General features: G+C 36.0%; 1 protein-coding gene across 5 annotated transcripts; it reads right to left on the reverse strand.

Moving 5' to 3' along the window:
• Nucleotides 1-13: 13 nt before the first annotated feature.
• On the reverse strand, nt 14-24,615 carry LOC128868307 (mucin-2-like). Of its 5 annotated transcripts, none has more exons than XM_054110238.1 (5): nt 24,449-24,615; nt 19,890-20,160; nt 6,329-6,628; nt 3,032-5,311; nt 14-694 (listed from the first exon to the last, which is right to left on the reverse strand). In XM_054110238.1, the coding sequence occupies exons 2-5, from the start codon at nt 20,017-20,019 to the stop codon at nt 207-209; spliced, it is 3,198 nt and encodes a 1,065-aa protein (XP_053966213.1). In that variant the 5' UTR covers nt 20,020-20,160; nt 24,449-24,615; the 3' UTR covers nt 14-206. The 5 variants fall into 5 exon arrangements, with proteins under 5 accessions (XP_053966213.1, XP_053966215.1, XP_053966214.1 ...); XM_054110240.1 differs by having other exon boundaries at nt 24,441-24,615; XM_054110239.1 differs by having other exon boundaries at nt 24,434-24,615.
• Between the last annotated feature and the right edge of the window lie 553 nt (nt 24,616-25,168).

Consider the following 25,168-nt stretch of genomic DNA (forward strand, 5'->3'; position numbering starts at 1 on the left):
AGATTTTTTTATAATTTTATTACATACAATTTTACATAGTTTATTCAATCGTTGGCTTAGTTTTGTCCCGTTACAGAATAAACGCAAACTCTTTACATAAATTAGAATACTCTCTGACATACCATATAGTATAAACAAACGTGTGTTATAAATAAATAATCTTTGACACTCCGATAGGCTCTTAGTGATGTTTACTTATAGTGAAATTATCCGCTTTTGGCAATGTCAAAAGGGACCAACACCCCGGGTGGACCGCCAAAAGTGCCCTGGTATTTATTAACACCCACACCGGTGTCGGGCGTGACACCGGCTGGTGTCGCAATGCCGATGCGGTTTGCAAAACTTGGGTTTGTGGGCAGCTTTGGTGCGGTTGTAGGTAGACCTACTGTTGCCTGGCCGAATGCCCCACTGGATGAAGGCCGGGTAGATCCATCTGCTTGCACTGCATAACCCAGTTTTCCGCTGCCCAACACACCTGGTGCTCCACCAAAACCACCAGTGTATTTACCAACGCCAATACTAGTTGCTGGAACAATGGCACCGTTGCTATTAAAGCCGCCGAAATTCATGCTTTGCTGTGTGCTGGTAAAACTAGAGAAAACGGTAGGTGTTGCAGCTTTATTAAAGGTTTGCGAACTTCCACTAAAGCTACTGCTACTACTTGAGAAACGATCTGATGTACTGTGCTGGAAATCTGTTGGTAGGAAAAAAAAGTTTTATTAGCAATCCAGAAAGGCCTAGCCAATACACACATGTGTCAATATATCTGCGTACTTTTGATAAAACAACTTAATTCAGATTAGCACTTTTTTCTGTAACGTATTAAATTGCTTGCTTTTCTCGAAATAATTAATCAATTAATCACTCATAGCGGTTGTTTGAGTAATCATGTTAATGAAAGTTGAATGAAATACAAAATTTTTCTATGGTAGTTCAGAATTTATTGACCCTTAAAGCATCATCTGTTAACGTGACATAAGTTGTTTTGCCAGAAACCCACAGATATTTTAGAAAGCATTTAGTTAACTCAGGTCGCACCCGCACAGTTAGACCACAGAACTTCTGTAAGATGACACATTTCTCATAAAAAATGTTCAGGGCCTAGTAAGCAATCTAACAAACTGTAAGTACTGGGGTGTAGTAGAGCTTCTTTATTTTATTTATTTAATTTTTCAAGTCTGTGGATTATTACATCCTCACAGACTAAGATTCAAATTCAGATACATTATAAAATTTATAATAGAAATAAGTACATAATATTTAAATGGAATTTTCAAGGGTCGAGGAAGCTAGCACCGCCACAACGTCAAAATCAAAAACTTTTTGTGCCCAATTTATGGGCTATTTATGGGCTAATTTTGGGCCGCGACAAAAATTTTTGGGCTCTTCTCAATCTAGAATCATTGACACTTCAAAGTGGCGGTGCCAGCTGTAAAATAGCCAGCACCGCCACAATGATAACCCGAGAACGGTTGGTCGTAGAAAAATCTCAAGGATATCAGAATTTTGGGCTATTTATGGGCTTTCAAATCCATATAAACAAATTTTTAAAAAGTCACCCTCTCTGCATAAACTGACACCCCCACATGCATATGTCCTGTAAATAATAATGAAAACGACAAACTGAAATTTTTTCACAGCACTATTATCAAAGTTACTTGCTACTCAACACTATTCAGTTGCAAAAAAAAATTTTTTATATTTTTTTGTCATTTTTATTCACGCAAGTTGAGGAGGGGGGTGTTAGTGTACACAGAAAGGGTGGTTTTTTTTTGTTTTTTTTTGTATGCATTTGAAAGCCCATAAATAGCCCAAAATTTTGATATGCTTGAGATTTTTCTACGACCAACCGTTCTCGAGTTATCATTGTGGCGGTGCTGGCTATTTTACAGCTGGCACCGCCACTTTGAAGTGTCAATGATTCTAGATTGAGAAGAGCCCAAAAATTTTTGTTGCGGCCCAAAATTAGCCCATAAATAGCCCATAAATTGGGCACAAAAAGTTTTTGATTTTGACGTTGTGGCGGTGCTAGCTTCCTCGACCCAATTTTCAATAACTTCTATGTACAGTCCGTTTCACTTGATTAGAGACAATAAATAAAAATGTATGGAAGAAAATGGTTATTAAAGCAGCCGTATTTGATCGAGTAACACAAGGGGTTCTGATAATTCAAAAGAAGACTGTACTTTGCTCAAAAATAAACATGCATCAAAATATTAGGCCACCTTTTGTTGTTGTTGTTGTTGTTTTAACAGTAATAGAAGCCCCGTCAGTGTAGGGTATATCACCGGTCATCTTCGTCTGGCTCATCTAAAGGTAGGCCCAGGAAACATGCTGTTTCGACGGGTTGGGTCAAGAGGGAGAGGGGTGGTTTTAAATGGCATGTGTCGTGCGGGGTACCTGCACATGCCGGACATATGTTTGGTATGTCGGGGTAACTTCTGGATAAGTAGGAGTTTAACCTGCTACAATATCCAGAACGTAATTGTGCCAGTGTTACGCGGGTCTCACGGGAAAGCTGGAGCTCTTCATCTGCTATAGGTGGTGGTTGGACTCCGATTACGGCATTCACAGGACGGCCACCTCTTTTCGCCAAGCGTTAGAAGTGGGAACAGGTGAAGCATGCTGGAAATTTTTGGAAGCATTTCGAAAAAGATGTGTTTAGTTTAAAAATGAAACTCGAACTTGAAAGGTCCTGTATAACCTGCGCAAAGTTGTGCAGTTTTGAAAATCAACCGAGTGGAGACTTAAGCAAGGTGGATTAGGTGTGTTTACCATAGTCGAGCTCATCCTCCGATTTGTGGTGTGCGCCTTAATGTTGTTCTACAAATGGAGGGACTACAGCTTTATGCCTATCTCGCCTCCGTAGCAGATGGATTTATGAGTAGTTTTTCACGGCAGAAATATACTCTGAGGTTTGACATTGGATGTTTCATGCCCATAGTGGACTTCAAACCAGGGCAGGCAAACTATGCAACTATGATATTTAAATCATGGAAGTGCGTACATATGTTTGTTATTAAAAAATTACCTTTTTGAAGAGTTGTTTGTCCAGCGGTGGTACTCGTAGTAAATCCAAATTGCTTTGATGGTATTGTAGCATCACTGGTAAAACCGAATATGTTGTTGGTTATCACTTTGCCTTCGTTACTCTTCGTAAAAGTGGTCTTTGTCGAACTGCCAAGATCTTGATCGCCTGATGACGCTGCATCCGCGCTTCCAGGCGCCGTTGTTGATTCGAATGGAGCTGGAAAATTTTTATTAAAACTTGATGAGGATGGTTTCTGGTTAAATGCTTGTCCAGCTGTTGCTGCTGGTTGCAGTTGAGTTTGTTGTTGTTGGCTGTAATTATTAGCGTTTAGATTGTTTGTTTGTGGATTTTCCTTGTTGACCTCATTTACGGCAGCAGCGTTGACGTTACTTTCGGTTTCTGCAGTAGGTGGTATGAAAAGGACTGGTGGCAAAGCAGCCGTCTCTTCTTGATTGTTGTTTTTGTTGTTAGGCACTATCGCGAATGGATTATGGATGCTGGATGGTTTGACAGTTGTGGTGACTTTTGATGGGAAATTATTAAAAGCGAAAGTACGTGTAGTAGAAGTAGAGGCGGAAGCAGAAATGGAGTCGTGCCGATTAGCTAAACTGGGTGAAATTTGGAAGGAATTAAAGGATGGAGGGGAGGATGTTATGAAAACAGGTTTTGTTGCATCTGTCGCCAGTATGTTCTGTTGTGAAGGTGGTAATAAATCATTGGAGACCTCTGACTTCGAGTCACCTGTATTGTATATGAACGGCACACCTGGGGCTAAGTCGGGATAATCGAAATCAGCTAACCATGACGGTATGGTGGCGGAATCGAATGGATTCTCCTCTATTGGTGTTGCTGGAGTTGTAATCGTCGTCGATGTGGTTGTTGTGGTTGTAGTGGAAAATTTGTTTGTATTCAACGATCCCAACGAAGGTGCATCATTGCTGCGTGTTGGTAAGAAGGGATTTGAATTTGAGAATTTTGATTTTCCGGCTCCTTGACTATTCTCCACTTCGGTATTCGTTATATGATCTGTGTTAGTAGTAGGAAGATTTTGATTAAACCTATTGAAATCATTGTGTTGTAGGTGCGTAGGTGTTGTCAAACGCGGTCTTTGTGTCGTCGTTGTGGTGCTGGTTGCGCTTTTACTAAGGAATGATGTGCTCACTTTCGAACTGGGAAATGTGGTAGATGAGGCGAGTATTGAATCGTGCGATTGTGCAATATGATTAGAAGAGAAACGATCATCGAAAGTATTTGGTCTTTGGGTGGTTGTGGTAGAGGTAGTTCGGGCGGTCGTGGGATAAGCGCGCACCCAATGTGGTCGGGGTGTTGAAACGGTGGGACGTCGGGTAGTAGTGGTAAATGCTTGACGAGTACTAGAAGTTGTTACTGTGGTACGTGGACGGCTCGTGGTACTGGTAGTTGTAAATTGACCTGTTGGTCCCGGCAAATCGATGTTATTAAGATCGGTATATGGTTCAAGTGGAGGGAGGATATCACGTGAAATTGTGTCATTGTATTCTTGAATATTTTCCGGAGTGATAAATGTTACAGCGGCATCCAACTCAGGGTCATCAATATCGGCCAACCAAGATGGTATGGTGTAAGAGTCCCCACCTTCCAATTGGAAGAAGTCGTTGGGGTTAAGTGGCGCGGGTGTGGTTGTTGTTGTAGTGGTGCGGAATGTGGTTGCGGCGCGACGTGTTGTTGTGGTTGAACGATGGGTTGTCGTAGTTGGACGATGAGTTGTCGTTGTTGGTCGCTGGGTTGTCGTTGTAGTCCTCGTTGTCGTCGGCCTTGTTGTGCGCCCAGTAGTTGACCTGGGTATGGTAGTAGTTGAACTCGTGAAATAAACGCCACTCCGTTTTGAATCAGTAAGCGGTACTATGGAAACACTTTCTTTACTAGAGACGGCATTTAGACCGCCTTGCGAATTTAAAGTCTGTGCCGCGGTTAGAGAGGTACTTATTATGGATTCTTGCTCTAATGGTGGCAGTAAATCCCATGCTATGACCTTCAAGGATGACGTATCATCGGCGGGCACATATTCAACCGGGCCACCAATGTCAGGGTCGTTAAGTTCAAGTATATATGACGGTAATGAGTTAAGAGCGCTATTTCTTTCGTGACCGGTTTGCTTTGGTGAGACTGGACTTGACTGCTCCGACTTCATTTCGACTAGTTGAGCATTTTCCACATCTACTGTAGCAGCAGCCTCGGGAAATGATCCCGTACCGGTTGTACCATCAATCGAGTCGCTCGGCACACCAACGGCAATGGGATCTAAGGAGGGAAGGGGAGTTTGGTATTTAGCAGCAATGCGATTAATAATGGCTAGATCAGTAGGAACGTGTGGATAATTAAAATTACCATTACTCAAGGGAGAAGGGGCTTTGCTGTGAGGGATGGTAGTGGGACTTCTTTTAACTCGCTGGGTGAAGTTTTTATTAGTATCGTTAGCAATGAAAACTTGATGTTCGCTTTCAAGTGGAGGATAATGCGATGATTTGGGGTTAGTTTGGGCAATTGGCGCTTTTAGTAGAATTGATGAGGTTGTTAATGGAGATATTGAATTATATTCTAAGTCTGGTGTAAGTTTATCCGTTAAATCAAGTAAGGAATGCTTAATAAAATTAAATTTAGCTAATTGATTAAAATATGATTGTGTATGCGAAGGCGGAGGCGAAGAAGCCAACAAAGTTGGTGCGCTTGTGGTAGTGTCGGTTGTGTCAACAGTGTTTGCTTTGAATGTATTTGTGGTGCTATCAGTAGTGCTAGTGCCGGCAAGCGTGCGGTCCTTATTATTCCAGTGCTCGATTTGTTTTGAGTTATCAGTTTTTAGTGATTTTATGTTTTTGTGTGCATTAGTGCCGATTAAATCGCTACCATTTTCAATAAAGTTCCATTTTCGAGAATTTTTGTTGTTGTATGTGTGCACTGATTCATTTTTAAAATAGACTAAGTGGCTTTCACCGATTTCGTTCAGTACTTGTTGGTATCGAATCGAATCGAACAATTTAGACTCAATGTGCTCGGCTTCATTACTGGGTTTGGAGTTGTTGTCAAGGTTAATGACCTCGGCAATTTTATGTCGATTTTTCAAAACATCTAAGACATAATCATCGTTGCTAATAAAGTTGATTACTCTGTCCTCGTTTACCTCAACATCTTCGGCCTGCTCTTGTTGACTATATTCAAGTTCACAGCTCTTGTTTTGTTGATTGTTCGTATTTAAATTGGTAGTATTGTTTGGTGCAATAAAATTTTTATTTTTTGTACTAGTGTTATTATTAAACTCACCAATGAATGGTGGCAGTAGGTCATCGGCTGGCTTCTTTATCTCGGTTATGCCCGAGGCATAGTTGGGTATTTCAAATTGTAAACCCTGCGCACTGATTACCTTCCGGCCATCAGGTGTATCGATGGGTTTGAGCGCCTCAATCGGATTACCATAACTATCAACGGCCGAAGGTTGGCTTTTGATGAAACCACCAGCACCGCCACCGTTATCGCTATTGAGAGCAGCAGCAACTGAGTCGGTGAATACTGCCGGTTGCGCTTCTAAAGGAAATGGCGATTGTGGTGGTGGTGCAATGCCATCTGAAAAGGAAGTTTTTGTTTTGTTTTGTTGTTCTTTTGTTGTATTGCATTTCGTATTTAGTTTTGAATGTGTGTTGAACGAGTATACATAGTTATGTATATACATATATCGGAAATATTATTTATATACGACATAGTAGATAGAGTTGTTTGTGTGTGTGTGTGTTTGTTTGTGTTTGTGTTTGAGTCGAAGTTGAGTGTATTCCCCAACAGATACAATTACATATTTTTCATGCATTAATTAATCGAATTCTACTTTTTCCTTTTTTTATCCGATGCTTGACTATAAGACCATACATTTATTTGAAATTGAAAGGATATAGAGAAGTACTTTCATGGTTTAAGATGCATTAGAGTGTATACTAAAAAATAGATGTAAGCTCTTTAGTCACACTAGCATACAAAAATGTGCCACTTTTGGAAATGTTAAGCCGCTAGCTCCTGAAGCTGCTTAGTGAATATGTGAATGCAAAATAAAATCAAACAATTTTAGGTATTTCTAAATGATGAAAATTGTTATACATATTTTTAGGCGCAAAAGCAATTGTTACAAAACTAAAGTCAAAAGTGCTTACACCAAAGTGTATAAATGTACATATAAATAATTGTGTGAAAGTGTGTGTGTGCTTCTTAGTCGGTGCAAAGTCATAGAGAAGTCATTACCGGCGTTTAACGAAGGCGAAACGTTATGACTATTTTTCAGATTAAGAAACATCTTATTATTTGGAATTAAAGTTCTTATTTTTGTACGGACTTTTCAAACGACCCTCATACATGCATGTCTGTCTGTTTGGGAAGGGAAACTTGAAAGCGTATAAATTTATTTATTTACATAATTTTTCAAGCCAATATCTCTTAAGTTTCTCAGTTGTGCTATTTCGCTTGTTGAGGTAAAATTTTTGTGATTTTCACTTTTCTTCTTTTATAACAATTTTTTGAGCGTTGGGCGCAAGATTTAATAAATAAGTTGGGATTGACAACTCAGTGTGGGTCTCTTTTGCATTCCTATTTGTATTTGAATACACCGCATTTTAGTCACTTGCGTAGATTTTAGAGCGAGAAAGCTTTATGGTTATACTTTTGAAATTTCAAGCGTTATTAAAATTTAAAGAAAAAAAATATTGAATGAATATTGAAAATAACCAAAATAACTCCCTCCGATTATATATATATATATAAATAATTGGCGCGTACACCCTTTTTGGGTGTTTGACCGAGCTCCTCCCCCTATTTGTGGTGTGCGTCTTGATGTTATTCCACAAATGGAGGGACCTACAGTTTCAAGCCGACTCCGAACGGCAGATATTTTTATGAGGAGCTTTGTCATGGCAGAAATACAATCGGAGGTTTGCCATTGCTTGCCGAGGGGAGACAGCTATTAGAAAAACGTTTTTCTTAATTTTGGTGTTTCACCGAGATTCGAACCGACGTTTTCTCTGTGAACTCCGAATGGTAATCACGAACAAATCTATTGGGCTATGGTGGCCGCCTCCCTCCGATTAACATAACCAATTATTCCATTTCATTTGGTAACAGGAAATACATTCAGGAAGTTCGACATAAAAATAATGTTCTTTTAATTTTTGCGAATTCATTTCGTTTTTCATGTAGTTTTTATAAGGTTCAATGTCAATGGCCATTATTTCGTAATGAATATAACAACAACCAAATAAATAACCATTTTCATATATACCATTCCATAGCCATTTCTTAGATTTTCTTGTAAACAGCATTTGAAGAGGAGGACGAATTATTTTATCGCCTTATTAGAATCACAAGTTGCAATTAAGAGTTGCTTACAGCGTCAGCACTTTTAAGTAATTATGAATCAACAAATGCCGGCATGTGACAAGTACATACGTACATTTGCAAATAATTATGCGCTTATGTTGATATAACGCACATATATATGTACATACATTAGGGTGCCTCACTAAAAAAAGTTGCGGTTTTTCCATCAGACCTATTACATTTATTTTATTTTAAAAATTTGGCCATAATATTTTTCTTGAAAAATTACATTAGATGATAGAATATATAATTATAAGCTTAAAAGGTGTGCATAAAAATATTTAAAAATTGTATCAACGACTTTGAAAAAATGAGATATTTGACTTTTTTTGGCGAATTCATTCAAGGTGGTGCGCTAGAGCGTTGTTACCCACGGCTCAAATTTTCTTTGGCAAATATTACCATTTTTGTTTTTTTTTTTTTAATTGATTTTAGGAGGTACTTTTAAATCGGTCCAGCTAACGTAAGTCTTTATATTTTCAAAAACATCTTGGTCGAATTGTTAATATATAATATATTTGGTAGCTCCGACTGAAAAACAGTACCGATCGTTTTTCTGTATGAAGAGTGATGCACCCTAAGGTACATACATACACTCATATATACAAATATAAATACAATAAATAATTTCTACAACATACTCGATTTGAATTACTTCTTGTACGGCTTGCCATTAGGCCATGTTGTTTAATTAACTTAATTATCATTTTATATTCATCTTTTTAACATTTCCTTCTCCGCTTTTTAGATTTTAAGATAACATTTAAATTAGCGATTACGTTCGGGTAATGGCCTTATTAACTAACATACTGCCTTCACAGCTTGTTTACGTATTTTACAACAGTCGAATTAGCAATTCACCACTGTGGGTGAGAATTTGTACCTGTGGCGATGATTTCGTAATGCCCAGGAAAGAAAATGTCAAAGTAATAATAATGGAGATATTCCCATATATTTTTGCTGCCCTGCTGTACCTCGTCAGCTTCGGTCCCTTTTTTGTATTTGTATTCTCCTTTCATTAATACTTCCTTAAATCTATTTGTGTTATATTGCATGAGAGTTTACATTTTATTTTTAATTTTTTTCTTCATAAAACTAGTTATTGATTCATCCACAAATATTTATTCAATAACTTGCCTCACGCCAAATAAATACATTTTAAATGTAGCCAATAGTTGTTTTTAAGACAAGGAAAAAGTCACTAATGCGTCGTTAAGAATTTCTTGGAATTCCTGAATAATATTTAAATATATACATATTTAAGTGTAAACTTGTGTTTGCAGCAGCTATTGTTTTATAAGCTTTTGCACATATATGTAAGAGTATGCGACGTTCTTGGTTTCGTGTAGATACAGAGGTCTCGTGGTTTAAAAATTCTTTCTTTTTTCAAAGAGATATAATTTCAATTACACATTGATTTGATTAAGAAACTCAATGGGCATATATACATACATAATTATATACGCAATACGGAGTTGAGTATTATATCTAACCTTAAAGGTTTTTGGAATTTTGTTAAAGCGAGAATGGCATGCTCGAATATTCCTTCTGCTGTTTTCCAAAACTATAAATTTGCCTGCAATCCTAATACTGCTGCGAGTTTGTTTGCTGAATTTTTCAAATCAAATTTCCGCAGCGTTGGACTCTCCTGCAGATTTTTCATCCGATGTAAGTTCATTGCTTAGTTTTGGCTCATTAAGCCTTTCTGCAGCTAATTTTTCAAAGCTGATACTTGCACTTAGATCTTAATCACAAACAGATATTGATGGCGCATCGTCTTTTTTTTAATTTTCTGCAATTGTTCACCCGTTGCTAATAATATCTGACAACTTCATTTCTCCTCTGTGATAATCCAAGGTAAAATTTTTCCCGAAGTAGCATCTCAGGCCCTTTTCTTTTCGTATTATTGAAGATATATTATTAAGCTGATTGATGATGCAAATTCTAGTATTTCATATTTTTTCAAATAATACATGTACAAAAATACATCTAAAAAACATCACAATAATTTATTGAACAATTCAAGTACATTAATTTATGGAATTAAAAAAATTCCTTTTTCACGTCGTATTCAAAAAGTTTTGGTGCCCTTCTTCTTTTGCAAGAATTTATTGATAATTTATTTTGCGCAGCTAAATGAGTTTTTCTATTTTGAATAGCTAAATTTTTCTAAGATTAATCGAAAACAAAGTGAATTAAAGCAATCTCAGCGCAAAATTAAACTTGACAATCTCAAATCACATCAACTCAAATAGGGATAGAGGGTAAGATGAAATTCATCCCAAAAAACGTAAGAAATGTTTTGCACGAGGCTGGATTCAATTCACGAGTTGCTAGACGTATACCACACGTATCTCTTATCAACCAATCAATGAAGAGAAAGGCCTATGCAAAATACTATAAAGACAACCGTGCACTATTATGTTTTAAAATGAAAGCAAACTTAATAGCTTTCGCTCGAAGAATAGGGCTACTGCGAAAATTTAATATGACATTAGACCCAAAAAATCTTGTTTTCGCCGTAGATCACAGTGATGGACGGGTAATGGTGTGGGGTTGCACGGCCGTTTTTGGTGTGTGTGAGTTAGTTTTCATTGAAGGCATAATGGATAAACAACTTTACATCAACAAAGGACCTCAAAAACAGTTGAAAAGCTGAACTTGCGTACAGCGTGCACCTTCACTTAACAAACGGCTCACGATGTACGAATGTGGCTACCGAAAAGCTGATACATTCGATGCCAAATCGGTTGAATGCTACAGGGTGGCTGATGAAAGCCGCTACTAAAAAAAAATTGAATAACTTTTTTTCTTTTTAAGTTATCTGTTCCATTTTTGTTTTAATTTGCAGATTGATCTTTAAAATTTATTAAAATGGATAACTGGGACACGCAAACAAGAATTTGGATAGTCGCAAGAAGGCCTTATCATCGAAACCCACCAGTTCGGACGGAGGAAACGATCGCTGCTGTAGCTGCAGCTATACAAAGCAATCCAAGGGTTTCAACAAGAAGTTTATCTGCTCAACTTGGTGTCAGTCGGCAGTCTTTGCAAACAATAATGCACAAAGATTTATTTCCCTACAAAATTCAAATGGTTAACAAACTGAATGCAGCAGACTTGCCGATTCGCTTGGAATTTTGCCAGAAGATCCTGCAAATGGTGGAAGAAGACCAAAACATGTTAAACTGCCTTTTCATGTCTGATGAGGCCCATTTCGATTTAAACGGCAATGTGAACAAACAAAATTGTCGAATATGGAGTACTTCTAACCCACAGATACTCCACGAGACGGAATTGCATCCTCTTCGCGTGACAGTGTGGTGTGCGGTTTCTTCACGCTGTATTGTCGGACCTTATTTTTTTGAAGAAAATGGTCACACCGTTACGGTTACTGGAGACCGTTATTTGAAAATGCTGAAAGAATTTTTCTATCCAGAACTACGCCGAAAGAGAATTCCTTTCAACTCTGAGTGGTTTCAACAAGATGGGGCAACGTCTCACATAGCCCAGACTGTTATGACAGAGTTGCGACGAAAATTTCCCAATAAACTGATTTCAAGAAACTCCGAATTTCGTTGGCCCCCCAGGTCGCCTGACCTTACTGCACCTGACTTTTTCTTGTGGGGTTTATGTAAACAAGAAGTTTATAAAACAAAGCCAACAAATTTGGATGAACTAAAACAATCCATTCGGGCAACAATTGCGGCATTCCTGTCGCAACTCTCAAAGCAGCAATGAACAACTTTTTACTAAGATGCCGCACTTGTGTCAACGAGCATGGGGGGCATTTAAATTCAATTATTTTTAAAACTAGTTAAGCTACATTTAATAAAATTTAATGACCTTCAACTTGAAAAAAAAATAAATGAATTCCATACACTAAAAAAAAGTTATTTGAGTTTCTTAATGTAGCAAAATTCATCAGCCACCCTGTATTATAAAATGAAATGATATGTCAACAATGCATTAAATTTTTATTTTATTACATGAAAATAAGTGTACCAATACTTTTTTCCACGTGCAAATGGGACTTTTTTAATTCCATGAATGTGCTTTAACTATTCAATAAGTTATTATTATTATTAATTGGCGCATACACTTTTTTTGGGTGTTTGGCCGAGCTCCGCCTCCTATTTGTGGTGTGCGTCCTGATGCTGTTCCACAAATGGAGTGACCTACCGTTTTAAGCCGACTCCGAACGGCAGATATTTTTATGAGGAGCTTTTTCATGGCAGAAATACACTCGGAGAAAAATGTTTTTCTTAATTTTGGTGTTTCACCGAGATTCGAAGCTGCGTTCTCTCTGTGAATTCCGAATGGTAATCGCGAACCAACCCATTCGGCTACGGCGGCCGCCAATAAATTAGACGTATTTAAATACACGTAAAATATAATGCACATGAAAATATAATGTTTATTTCGTTGAAAGTGATTTTTGATGTCAAAGCTGACTTTATCTACGTGCCAATATTTCTTTTCAGAAGTGTACGTAAGCGCCAAAACAACTAAAAATGTTGTTTAGTCTTTAATATTAATACGTGTGTATAATTAAAAGTCTGCAAATTTTGTTTATCAAAGAAATAATTAATCATATTATTGGGTGGGAAGTTAAAATAAATTGATTTTAAAATTCGTGGTGATCAAAACTATTGTACGATTAGTAGAAATATGCAAAAAACATTAGGAAACATGCCGATTTAATTAATTTGTGCTACATGTACGGTTACTTATGTATGTATGGATGTACAATTCAAGATATACATAGGTAGGTATGTAAACAAATGCTTACATACATTTGTGCTTGCTTTAATACAAAGCGCGGAAGCAAGCAAAAATTATATTTTAAAAGTAAATTGTTTGGCATTTCGATAATTCGTTTTGAGATGTGAAGTACACGGGGAGTGCCACATATGTTTATGTGCATGGATGTGCGTTTATTAACAAATTTGTATGACAAATTAATTGATGGTATCCGCAATTAAGGAAGCGGTGGACTGGTTGCTCAATTCGGTAATTACCGTTATGGAAGTAAATATCTACTCCGATAGCCAATCGGCAATTAGGGCCTTGGGCTCGCTGTTTGTGCGCTCGAGATTGGTCGGGGAATGTCTGGCTTCTCTCTCGATTGCATCCGAATACTTCATCATCAGGCTCATTTGGGTTCCCGGGCACAGCGGCATAGAGGGAAACTGCTGGGCTGATGAGCTGGCTAGACAGGGAACTTTGGAGACGGTTTCGTCGCGAAATGAGAGAATTGGGGTTCCCCTGAGAACCTGTGGTCTGCTCCTGGAAAGATGGGCCTCGAGTCAACTCAGCGAGCGCTGGGCTACTGCGCAAACGTGCAAGGTCGCGAGATCCTTCTGGCCACGGGTAGATCGGGGACGCTCAAGGGAACTCCTAAGGCTAACAAAACCCCAACTCTCAAATTTGGTGGGCATCCTTACCGGACACTGTCCGTTAGGTGTTCACGCCGTAAGACTTGGGAGTGCCTCAAGTCCGTTCTGCAGAAACTGTCTGGAGGACGAGGTGGAATCATCTCAACACCTTCTTCTCAGCTGCCCTGCTCTCGTCTGGCAAAGACTTAGATATCTGGGCTCTCATTTTTTTCGCTACGCCTGCGGATATAGCCGGTGTAGATATCATAAATTTGGTGAAGTTCATTAGTAGCTTGTTACGGCTAACTACGAACGCAAATCAGCCCCCGTCGGCGCCGTCGTAAAAATGTATGGTCATCATCGTTTCTAATCCCAAGGCTCCTTATTCCTTCCCATCGCCCTCCTCCTCTCCCATGTATGGCATCACAGCGGACGAATTTACTAACATTTGTCCAAGTGAGCCCTTTAGCTAGGGCAGCCATTTAACCTAACCTAACCTAATTGATGGTTGGCTACGCATTAAGATTTGCGCTTTGCATTGTTCTTGCCTACATACATACATTCACACATACATACAAGTGATAAGTACCCGGAACTGTCATAAGTATGTTTAAAGAACATATTTTTAAAGACTTCTGACTGAAAATCGCATTTGTACAACCTTACGAGTATCTCGTCAGAAATTGTGACGCATTACAACAAATTTGTATTTCTATATACTTTTTACATTCAAGCTTTACTTTCATAAATATATTATAGGAGTACAAAAACACACATATGTACTTAGGTATGTATGTAAAAAATTATAGAAGTGTAGAGTTTAAAATTTGTTTTCGAATATGTACAGGCTGCAATAAAATTAGTGGAATATTATTTTGAATGCGTCATGCTTTCGATTTTTTTAAATAATTTATAAATATTTTTTAAAATATTCATTGGTGCACAAGTGCGTGTACATACCTACATATATTGTACATATACAGTTATGTACAAAATTCAGTATAAAGAAAAAATTCTGTTTTATTTGAATGAGAAATACTCAACAATTAATTTAACAACTGTAATTTATTGTTCCAGTCAAGTAATGACATTTTACTAGAACGACTACACCAAAACGCCATAAATTTGGCTTAATCATTTGTTTCAGAGCATTGTAGAAAATCCCACGCTTGCTTAAAAATAAAAAGATTAATTTAAAACTGGAATTCGCAAAAAAAAAAAGTGTTTTTTTATTTCATTCCGCGATTTACGAAACAAATGTCAACTTAAGTCTGAAAAACAACTAATTTTTTCCTTCACAAGCAGTAAAATATTTAATTCAACAAGAAAAATTAAATTTATAAACATTACCTTAATGACCATCTCATAATATGAAATGTCGCAAACTAAGCAAAATGAGTTGAGTTCATATTTGGTTAATTTAGAAAAAAGTGATTTTGGATTATTCTTTCTTTCTTTTCTTTTTTTTATTGACGATGAGTTTTTATGAATTTAATTAAGTTCAACTTAAGATTTGCAATAATTTTCAAAACGTAAGAATTTAGTGAGATTTACATAAAAATAATACATACATATGCACTTATGTACAGTGCTACATATTCGTTTAAACGCATTGCATTTTTTTCGTTTACTTTAGAACTGTTTTAAGATTACAACAATAACAACAACAAATATTCTTCCAAACTATTCGTTTAGGTAACAGTAAACCATCGTTGCATTTGTTTCTTATCTATTGCTTTTTGTTGTAACATAACGGGTCTCTATTTAAAATTATACTTAAAAATGCTACATATTCGTATAAACGCATAGTTTGTTAAAGACTGCAGTAGTTAAGTTAAAAGTGATTAACTTGTGAATATTGTTTGTAACTGAATATTTTGGTAAATTCTTACAATGTTTTTACACATTCATTCAAATTTCTTAGTTAAATTAAATTTTTTAACCTAATTTTTTCAGATTTTCTAAAATGCCTAAGGCAAAATACTTAAATGATGAGGAACGGGTATTGGTCAGTGTTTACCACGAGGAGGGCTATTCCAATCGTGAAATTGGACGAAAAATTGGAAGATCGGAAGGAGTTGTGCGTGCTTTCTTAAAGAAAGCAGGCAATTATGGAATAAAGAAAGCAACAAGAGGCAACACAAAATTGTCACAGCGTGACAAAAACAAAATAAAGTATGAGGCTACGAAAAATTTTTTGAATTGCACACAAATAAAAAATAAATTGGGTCTTCCTGTAACGGCAAAACACACTTTACACATTTTACGAAGTGATGCAAATATAAAATGGAAAAAACCAAAGTCTAAGCCAATGTTAAAGGAACATCAAAAAAAGCTCGTTTGGAATTTGCCCGTAAACACATTCATTGGACTACGGAATGGATGAAAGTTGTGTTTTCGGACGAGAAGAAGTTCAATTTAGATGGCCCTGACTCACACTCATGTTATTGGTATGATCTACAAAAAAATAATGTACGCATGTCGAACTGTGACTTTGGTGGTGGCAGTGTTGTGGTGTGGGCAGCATTTTCGTCAGCTGGCAAGGCTCAACTGTGTTTTGTGCCGTCAAAAATGAACTCAAAAACGTACACCGATATGTTAGAAGATGCCCTCATCACATTTTTAGATGAAAAAATGGACGAAGACAGCATTTTTCAGCAAGACAACGCTTCCATCCATGTGCCAAGAGAGTCTCGAAATTGGCTTAAGGAGCAATTCTTTAAGAAAGCACGCACAACTCCTTCCGATCTTCCAATTTTTCGTCCAATTTCACGATTGGAATAGCCCTCCTCGTGGTAAACACTGACCAATACCCGTTCCTCATCATTTAAGTATTTTGCCTTAGGCATTTTAGAAAATCTGAAAAAATTAGGTTAAAAAATTTAATTTAACTAAGAAATTTGAATGAATGTGTAAAAACATTGTAAGAATTTACCAAAATATTCAGTTACAAACAATATTCACAAGTTAATCACTTTTAACTTAACTACTGCAGTCTTTAACAAACTATGCGTTTATACGAATATGTAGCATTTTTAAGTATAATTTTAAATAGAGACCCGTTATGTTACAACAAAAAGCAATAGATAAGAAACAAATGCAACGATGGTTTACTGTTACCTAAACGAATAGTTTGGAAGAATATTTGTTGTTGTTATTGTTGTAATCTTAAAACAGTTCTAAAGTAAACGAAAAAAATGCAATGCGTTTAAACGAATATGTAGCACTGTATATGCAAAGTAAATTTTTATGGCTATGTGACTGGCATGCCGAACCAAAGTGAACATAATTTATAGAACGAAGAATAAAATATTACCACAACAATGCCAGTTCTACACATGAGTAATGCAAATATTCGAATTCTCAAAATGAAACCAAAAAAAAAAAATTCTATTTTTTCGCTAAACTAGTATTTCCAGTCATCCTTTTAAAGGTCGTTACTATTTATAACTGTTTAGCAAAGCAGTTACCCGGATACACATGTATTTAATTACAAAACAATTAATTTTGTATGTTTGTAAGTACATACGTATGTATTTTCTAAGAATCATCACGTCGCTCGTGCGTGGCATATCGGCTACTATTAGTCCTCAAGTTGTGGGTTCAATCGCTACTTTAAAACATTGAAAATATTTAAAATTGTAGAGAAATTCACTTCTAATTTCGATTAATCCTCGGCAGACAATAGCAAACCTTCGATTTGGGCACTTTATTTGCGTGGGAAACCCTCTTATTAACAAATAAATATCACGTCAAAACTTTAAAACACTGATTTGAAGTCATATAAGAGGAATGGCCTATGATTGGGACTTTGATGCTGAAATTATCCTTAAGAGAAAAAAGATCTCTGTCCACCATCGAAGAGGCTGATTTAATCGGCCATTGAATAAATATTTTTTTGTGCTTTGGTAGTGCGCTAAATGTACACCGCGGAATAAAGAGGATTGATATTTTGAGCTGAAGCTAAATTGCCTCCTTTGCTGAAGTTCTTTGTCGACTACAAAAAAGACAGTTCAAAAAACGTACAGTCCGGAGATCTGGCTCTTAGAGTGTTGGATGCATTCAAAGGACAGAAAACTGATTCACCCTGTCTAACCACAATTTTCGAAATTGATTTTCTTTCAAAAGTCTCAATTTGATTATCCTGTATTATTATTATTATTATTATTATTAAAAGAAAAAAAGAATAAAAATAATAATTATAATCACAGAATTATAACACCATCTCTCGGAGCGGCGACGTTCCTGATAAAATCATTGGCATTATCAAAGCCTTGTATAGTAATGCAATGCTAAGAGTATGCTTCAAAGGAAAACGCAGCGGCAAATTTACCATAAACAACGGCATTCGCCAGGACTGCCTCTTATCGCCGCGTTTATTCATAACAATTCTGGATGGTGTCTTAAAACTTACAAATTCAGAAGTTCCAGAAAGACTGCAATGGAGGTTGAACCAGAAACTTAGCGACCTGGATTATGCTGACGCCACTGCAAAACTTCGCCAACTAGAAAAGAATGCACGCGCAGGTGGTCTTAAAATAAACTTCACAAAAAAAAAAAATATATGAGAATACAAACAACAAACTTACAAATCACAAAAGATGGTGGCGAAGTTGCAGATATGGCAGCTCGTATTTGTAAAGCTAGGACTGTGTTCCATAAGCTTAGCAGACAGGGGCGATCTTAAACTTAAAATCTCCAATACCAGTGTTAAATCGGTCCTCCTATATGGCTCTGAAACCTGGTTTGTGTCTGACCACATAATATGGACCTTCTTCTGCTTACTAAAAGCTGCCCAATTAATTCCGAAATAAAAGGGCGGAAATGGAATTGGATTGGACATACTCTCCGCAGAGAAAACGATAATGTTGCTAAATAGGCTTTTCAATGGAATCCGCAAGGAAGTCGACGCACAGGTCGCCCACGTCAAACTTGGTTGCGCACAATCTGCCACGAGAGTCCTTCAACCACTGCCTGGAACCAAATTAGACACATAGTCATAATTATGGGCTCAAAGCTTCAGAGTATCAAATTTGTGCATTAGAGGGTTAAGAAATACTGGGGCTTCCATGTTGTGTTTAATTAGCTGGTAATGGCGTAAACATTTTAAATTACCAATTTATTGTACTGGGTTGGACATTAAAAAAAATTTAATTCACTTATTTTAGTTCAAGGACACTTTTTTCACTACTTTTTGAAGATCATTCGACCTGACGGCCAAATATGATCTTTTTTCGGATCTATTTTTTTTAAGGAGCAATTTTTGTGGGCTTTCGCGGAAAGAAAATCAACATAGAAATGCTCAAATTGCAAAAAAATATATATTTTGTATGCTGTGTACAATTGGTAAACATATATCCACCTAAATACAATATATACGTATATAGATGTGTACATACATCGGTATGTGTGAAGAGATGGACGTGTTTTTTCTTTGCTAGTATTTTGATGACACTAATGGCTTTGGTAATTTGGAGTGCGGATATCTAAATGACTCGATTTGTATGTAGATGCATAAGTTCGCTTTCAGGTCTAAGCTGCTTAAATGCATAATTAAACTTCTGGTACATGAGCATAGGGATTACATACTAAGAAACACATACATACATACCTATGTTCATAAACTGAAATGGCTGCTTAGTGTGATTGGAGTAAATTGGGTAAATGATAAAATTAGCACTGATGTGAAACTAAAATGTATGCAGTTTGTAAATAGTTCGGTTAGTAATAATAATATACATATATATGTATAGCTCGTCTAAATATAACGCAAAGAAAAGTAGTTTTCGTAATTATGTAATTAAAACACCAAGTTTGATCATTTTTTAGTTTTTCTTCTTTTTTGAAAGCTGTTAGTTAAGCTTTGTTACTAATATTTATATGTATTATATGTATGTATTTTATTTAAGCAGTTACCAAATTATTTACAAATAGCTGTATTAGTATTGAAATTCCACAACACCAAAAGTAAGTACAAGTACTCGTATATGCAAATGTAAGGCAGATATGTATTATTATATATTATTATAAATAGGTATATCAAAATAAAAGGTGAGATAGCAAAAATGGCACGACATAAGTGCTTGAAATACCAAGTTTGGCTGGCGCTCCAAAAGCTGTCGTCACAAATGATCCACTCAATAAAGTAACGGTAATAGTACAAACGGCAAATAGCCACAATGTGTTTAATCCCCGGTAAGGGATTCGCGGAGATGATCGCATAATTTTATACTTTACGATGAATTTCTTCTTTTTATTAGTTTTGATTTTTGTTTTGCACTTTTTCGGCACTTCTCTATTTTAGCAGTGAAAGGAGAATATAAATTTTTTACTGAACCATTAAGTGCACTTCCCTTTGGAAACCTGTTGAATTTAGATGGTTGATATTTTTTTAAGTAATAAAATCGTTGACCATAGGGTTATATAATACTTATGAAATCGGAATTCAAATATTTTAGCTGGGTGGCGCCAGCTACAAATGCAGGAATGATTTCTTCAAACAACGATATGTGGGCAACACTGGTTTTTGTTATTATGTAATCTGGTAGGAGTTTCTAAAACCAGGAGATATTGTTACTCAACGTTGTTAACAACAACTGATCGCTTTAAGTCGTGTTTTGCTACAAAAAATATTTCAAAATGTCAAGATAGGCAACACAAAGTGATTTTTCTCGATGATAACACTGTGTGACAAAAAAAAAATTTAATATACTTTTATGGAGACCTAGCACAACTTGTGGGTATAGAAAAACTAAAAAAAATGGTATAGGAGAAATTTCCAATACACCCCCAAAATCTCATTTTATGGCAATGAAACCGTTTTTCAGTAGGTTGATGTGAACAATCACTCCTAACTTCGCCAATTTCCATCCGATTTCGAATTTGTTCGAAAGAACAAAAACAAACCTATTTGACAGTGTGTTGACAATTTTTCTGAAATGACAATTGACAAGACTGTGGACGGAAGTATTTGGAATTTTTTTTGTTTTTTCTCTATTTTTTCAATTTTTACATAACTTTTACGATATTATCCGTTATTGAGGATTTTTTTAGTACACTACTGTTGTAGTAAATTTAATTTTGCGTCGAATGAGCTATATTTGACTGTAATTGAATTCAAATTAATAGAGTTGTGTGAGTTTTAAGATTTTTTTTTTTTTTACTAATTTGGTATGTAGGTATAACTTACGCTAAATGGGAATAAGGACGTGTTTTGATGCGTTATTATAGATACGTAATATTTGTTGGAGTATACAAGTAATAAAGCTCTGGTTGATGGCTACAACGATTTCTTTAAGCTTACATATAATACTTCGGATCGCTGGTATGAATCGGAATTTGCTTGAACTGAGTGTTCATTGAAATTCAAGAGATATAAATCAAAACGTTGCCAGAAAAGTCGAATTTCTTTATATTCTCCGATGATGTGGCATCATCCGCCTTATCATAAACCAGATGATTGTTATTTTTGTAAAACGGACGTAAACGGTCATCATTATAAAACTCGGAAGCACATAAAGTATGCTGATGTTGCAACTGTTAAGAACCCCGTAGTCTTGGACGATATGACTGACTCAACTGCAGGTCATGAACTGAAGGAAGTTCAACTCATAGCTGATGATGATCAAACTGATAATAATGAACGTGATGACAAGAGTACTTTCCGTCGGGTTCTAAGTCTTCAGAACGACACATTGTATCAAATTCAGATTTTTAGGATCTTTGTCGTGATTTACTTCTATTGGGAAGACAATCTGAAACGCTCGCTTCTCGATTTAAACAATGGAATTTAGTTGATGACGACTTCAGATGAATGATGATGATCGAATTTCTTACAGAGAAGTATTCAAAACTGATGCAGAGAATAACAAATGTACCGTACCATACTAAACTTCAAAGGGCCGTTTCCAATGCATTTTTAAGTTTGGAACCAGTTTCGTTGTGTACTGCACCGTTCCGCTCCGTACCATACCGTACAGTGCTGGACTGCACAATACTCCAATAAATATTATGTGTTTATAATGACACTTGTTATCATTTTCATGCTTCGAAACGCGCCCTTATTCCCATTTAGCGTAAGTTATACCTACATACCAAATTAGTAAAAAAAAAAAAATCTTAAAACCCACACAACTCTATTCATTTTAATTAAATTACAGTCAAATATAGCTCATTCGACGCAAAATTAAATTTACTAAAACAGTAGCGTACTAAAAAAATCCTCAATATCGGATAATATTGTAAAAATTATGTCAAAGTTGAAAAAATAGAGAAAAAATAAAAAAAAATCCTAATACTTCCGTCTACAGTCTCGTCAGTTGTCATTTCAGAAAAATTGTCAACACACCGTCAAAAAGGCTTGTTTTTGTTCTTTCGAACTAAAAAAGCAAATTCGAAATCGGATGGAAATTGGCGAAGTTGTTCACATCAACGTACTGAAAAACGGTTTTATGGCCATAAAATGAGATTTTGGGGGTGTATTGGAAAATTCTCCTATACCATTTTTCTTAGTTTTACTATACCTACAAGTTGTACTAGGTCTCCATAAAAGTATAATATCACTGTCGCACAGTGTAATGCATTGTCGCACAGAAGAAAGCTTCGTACAGAGGCAGTTAACTAGATGGCTCCGCCCCTCGATACTTATTCAGCGGACTGACTAACTTTTAATATTTGATTCCCTACAAAAATGTGAAAAAAAGGCTCGATCATTTATTAGACTTAAAAGACCAATACAACTGTAGCAAAATTACATTTCTTTTTAAATAATAATATTCAATATAGTCAAAATTTCTCCTCTTTCGAATGAAACTGCATATGAAATCTGGGGATCCTTATATCTGAGGTATGAAATATTTTCAACATTTTTGCAATTTTGTGTGGTATACTGTGGATATAACTCCTTTGGCAAATACATATTAACTCTCTTTCTTCTTTACATATGAGTTTCTTTAGTGTTTAGTGGAACATTCACATTTTTTACTATATTTTAAGTCGTATATTATATGTGTTTTCCCCTATATTGCCTGCAAAGGTACAAAAATGAGACATATGTGAAGGGGATCTGGGGTTAATATTTCCCAATAGTAATGCACGGTGTTATGTATATTATAATTCCTTTTTCAAATGTGATTTCGTATGTCATTTCATCCAAAAAAGAGGCAAATTATAAAAAGGAATTCAGACCTAAACTCCAAAATTCGTTATAACAGACGTTACTTCTCGGTTCTCTTGGCAAAAAACCGGGTCAGCTTTGATTTTTTTGTTGTTGTAGAGTGTAATGCTTGTGGTGAGTCGTCTATGAATTTCCTGAGTAATGGGGAAGATTGTATCTAGCAATGACAATTATTTCTTGTAACCAACGGGTATTTTTTATTTAGAAATTCCGGTTTCATAGGTATACATCGATAACTTTTTTTTTTATTTGTAATATGGTAGTAGTAGTAGTTCATTTTATATTCAATTATTAATTTAATATTAAATTTTTTTGACACTTCGTCCATGCAGAGTCTTAAATTGTTGAAATGGTTAAATCAAACTAAAAAAAATGGAATCGGCATCGCAACAGGATAATATAATAATAAATCCTTTTTTTAAACTAGTCAAAATATATTCAAGAGATTGCGATTTTTCCATGGGAATTATATACTTTATCACCACCAAAATATTTCGGGAAAATAATAAGATTTACGAGAGCTGAACCGTTTGGAAATACATCCGAAAATCGATGTTTTCATAAATAAAATTAGTTCGTAATTTTTTTGTTTTCGGTTGATAGAAGAGTTTAAGTTTAAAAGCTCGGCATAAAAATGTTAAAAAATTTTATCAACGCAATTAAAAGGATAAGGATTTTTGAGGTACATTCAAGTCGGCCCAGCTCACTTTAGTCATAATACTTTTCTTAATATTTTTTCAGAAATTTCAAAAGATTGTATTATAATGATGGAAAAACAGTACCGATTTTTTTCGTTTGTAAATTGCTCAACTATAAGTTAACGGTCACGAATTTTAGGCATACAAATATTTTTATATATGAATTTGGTATATCCAAATTTTCAAGTAGCTTTTTATTGTTTGTAGTTTTGTTGATAAATGTGTTCGATTATTTCGCACTTATTTTTCTCCTATTTATCAAGCAAATTTTCATGTAAATATTTTGAATTTATTCTGAGGTTTTAACCGTCATTCGTAGTGATATAACGCCGATATTTATTAATAGTCGTTTAAATTCGTGCGAAGACTAACACATCATCTTTATCCATTATTTTCCAGCTATTCAAGTGGAATAACTTTTCCAAAGTATGTAGGTATGCATGTATAACGAAACGTGCGAGTATTCCTCGCTTGCTGAGTCTATAATGGGGTGAACTTCGAATAGATATTCCCCCGGCTGCAATTTGCAGAGTGACAATAATCGTAAATTCGTGGTAAAATTAAAAATTCAAATTCACAGAATTGTGTCGTTTGGATTTGCGGCGGACGGCCCACCGACAATTGGCCAATTCAGCGTAGATGACAATCAAACTGTAAACACTATCTTTATTTGGAGTCGCGAATATTCGTCGCATTAAGTAGACGCGGGAATTACACAATTTAGTCATATAAGTATTTATGTATGTAAATTTGCATATGTTACTCTCTACTTGGGTACCAATTCTTTCTCCGTGGAATTTGTTGCAATGTACGCGAAACGTCAAACAATACGTCCGCACCGCACGAGTTCTACAGTTTTAATAAACGCGCGTTTCTTGAGTTTGTCTTGCAACAGTCCGCTACCACAGCTTGAAGCAGAGCTTCCAGCATTTAAAGCACCACAACACCTAATATAACAGGTCGCTAAAGCTGATGACGGCAACAGCAGCAGCGGGTGATTGTCGAACTATCGTTAGCGTCTTGACTGCAGCATCAAATCGCGAAATTTACTCGTTTAATTGTGAATCTCGATTTTTGCTTTTCGTTTATTTTTTCTCATCTGGATTTTAAGCGATCGTGAGGTGCCAAAAGGGAGCTGCGCAGGCGCTTCAAAGTTACACAGTTTACATACATGCATACATACACATGAACACATACTTTTGCATCGAATATAATCGATCGCATGGTAAGCTGATCGTTTGATCACACAAATGAACATTCAAATGTTTGGGCGTTTTTATTATTGGTTGCTCAGCGCATTCATTGTATATTTTCAACACGACGTTTTTACTATCTAACATACAGACATACATTCACAACTATTTATATCATTGCGGGAGTTATTGTGATATATTCATCAAACTTTTATTTACTCGTAGCTTTTTTTTGCTGGCATGTGAGTTTTAGGAAATGTATGCATTGGAAAAAAATCTCTGAAAGCTATAAAATTTATTGTTGT

This window comes from Anastrepha ludens, chromosome 6 (assembly GCF_028408465.1).
Source record: "Anastrepha ludens isolate Willacy chromosome 6, idAnaLude1.1, whole genome shotgun sequence".
Lineage (NCBI taxonomy): Eukaryota > Metazoa > Arthropoda > Insecta > Diptera > Tephritidae > Anastrepha > Anastrepha ludens.